Source organism: Octopus bimaculoides, chromosome 28, assembly GCF_001194135.2.
Source record: "Octopus bimaculoides isolate UCB-OBI-ISO-001 chromosome 28, ASM119413v2, whole genome shotgun sequence".
Lineage (NCBI taxonomy): Eukaryota > Metazoa > Mollusca > Cephalopoda > Octopoda > Octopodidae > Octopus > Octopus bimaculoides.
In genome coordinates, this window is record NC_069008.1 from 13,998,636 (window position 1) to 14,000,286 (window position 1,651).

General features: G+C 40.2%; 1 protein-coding gene across 1 annotated transcript in view; it reads right to left on the reverse strand.

The window, feature by feature from the left end:
* The window catches only part of LOC106868675 (uncharacterized), a 117,477-nt gene that overhangs the window by 95,355 nt on the left and 20,471 nt on the right, over positions 1–1,651 (reverse strand). The window contains exon 3 of the mRNA XM_014914050.2: positions 1,454–1,567. Coding sequence (XP_014769536.1) covers positions 1,454–1,567 — 114 coding nt within the window. The remainder of the gene's footprint in view (positions 1–1,453; positions 1,568–1,651) is intronic.

Sequence of the window (1,651 nt, forward strand, 5' to 3'; positions counted from 1 at the left end):
ATATACATATCTACATACACACACATACATATGCATATATGTATATATACATACATACATATATGTGTACATACATACATTCATACATACATATATATACATGTGTGTCTGTGTGTGTGTGTGTGTGTGCACATTACACGGATATACAAATATCAAAATAACGTTTTGAATGACATTAACACTCGCGGCTCCCAAATTGCCACTGATCAGCAAGAAATTGATGACAGAAAGAAATCACTTACACCTAAATACCATAATTTACTCTTAAAGATCATAAAGATAATTTCTGACAGCACCTGCCTGTTATATTAATAAACCTTACAAAAACTGATATAATTAGAGTTCTCTGCAAATACCTACTAGATGAAATTGTCATCATCATCGTCATTGTTTAACATTGGCTTTCCATGCTGGCATGGGTTGAATGGTTTGACTGAGAAATGGTGAGCTGGGAGGCTGCACCAGGCTCCAATCTGATCTGGCAAGGTTTCTACAGCTGAATGCCCTTCTTAACACTAACCACTCATATAGTGGGTTATTTTTATGAGCCAGTCAGGTGAAACTGGCATTGGCCACACTCGAATGTTGCTTTTTACATGCCACTGGCACGGGTGCCAGTCAGGCAATATTGACATCAGCCATGGCTAAGGTCTCATTTGACTTGCTGGATCTTTTCAAGCACAGCATATCTCCAATGGTCTCGGTCACTTGTCATTGCTTTGATGAGGCCTAACATACAAAAATCGTGCTTCACCACCTCATACCATGTCTTCCTAGGTCTACCTCTTCCACAGGTTCCCTCTACTGTTAGTATGTAACACCTCTTCACACAGCTGGATGATTTTTTACTTGGCATCAGTGCACTACACAAGATCCAAATCAGAAAATTGAGCAACATGAGCAAAAAGTTTGTGCTGACACTCCCAAATCATTCAAGTAATGAGATGCATCCTAATTTTAGTGTCTAGTCATCGGTTGGGAATAAGATCCAACCATTGGTAACCCATAATCCTGCAAAGCAGCCTGGTACCTAAAGAGTTCAGGCGGATCCTGAGGCCTCAGACATTGTCCAAGTCTTACAATCCATTAATATAAAAATCTACCAGAAAATGACTGGTTCGAAATAAGCTTTTCTACTATGGGTGCAGGTATCATCTTAATGATCCCAACCCTGTACCAAACAACTACCAACAGTTATTCTTCCTAAGAATGCTGAATCTCCCCCCAAAAAACCATCCCTGAGCAATTTTTTTTTTTTTGCTTTTTGTTGAAATCACTAACCTGCAACTGTTTGAGTTGGTTTGTAACCATTCTCTCATCTGTAACATTTAACCATTCTCACCAATCTCAGAAGCCCAGAAAAGGCCATAGACATGCCAAATTCCTTCAGAGGAAACTAATGAAGTAACATAAAAAGAATTGAATGATGTCTCAGAGCTGTCCAAGTACTTACATGTATTCTTAGGTTTTGGCACTGAAGATCGTGGTTTTTTAGATCTTCCAGTTCGTTCATGTTTACGCGGTGGTTTCGTTTCGGGTGTAGCGGTGTGATCTAGATCGAATATACCTGCAGAGAGATGGAGAAAGAATGAGAGAGGGGGGAGAGAGAGAGAGAGAGAGGGGTGGATAGTGAGAGGGGGAGGGAGATGGG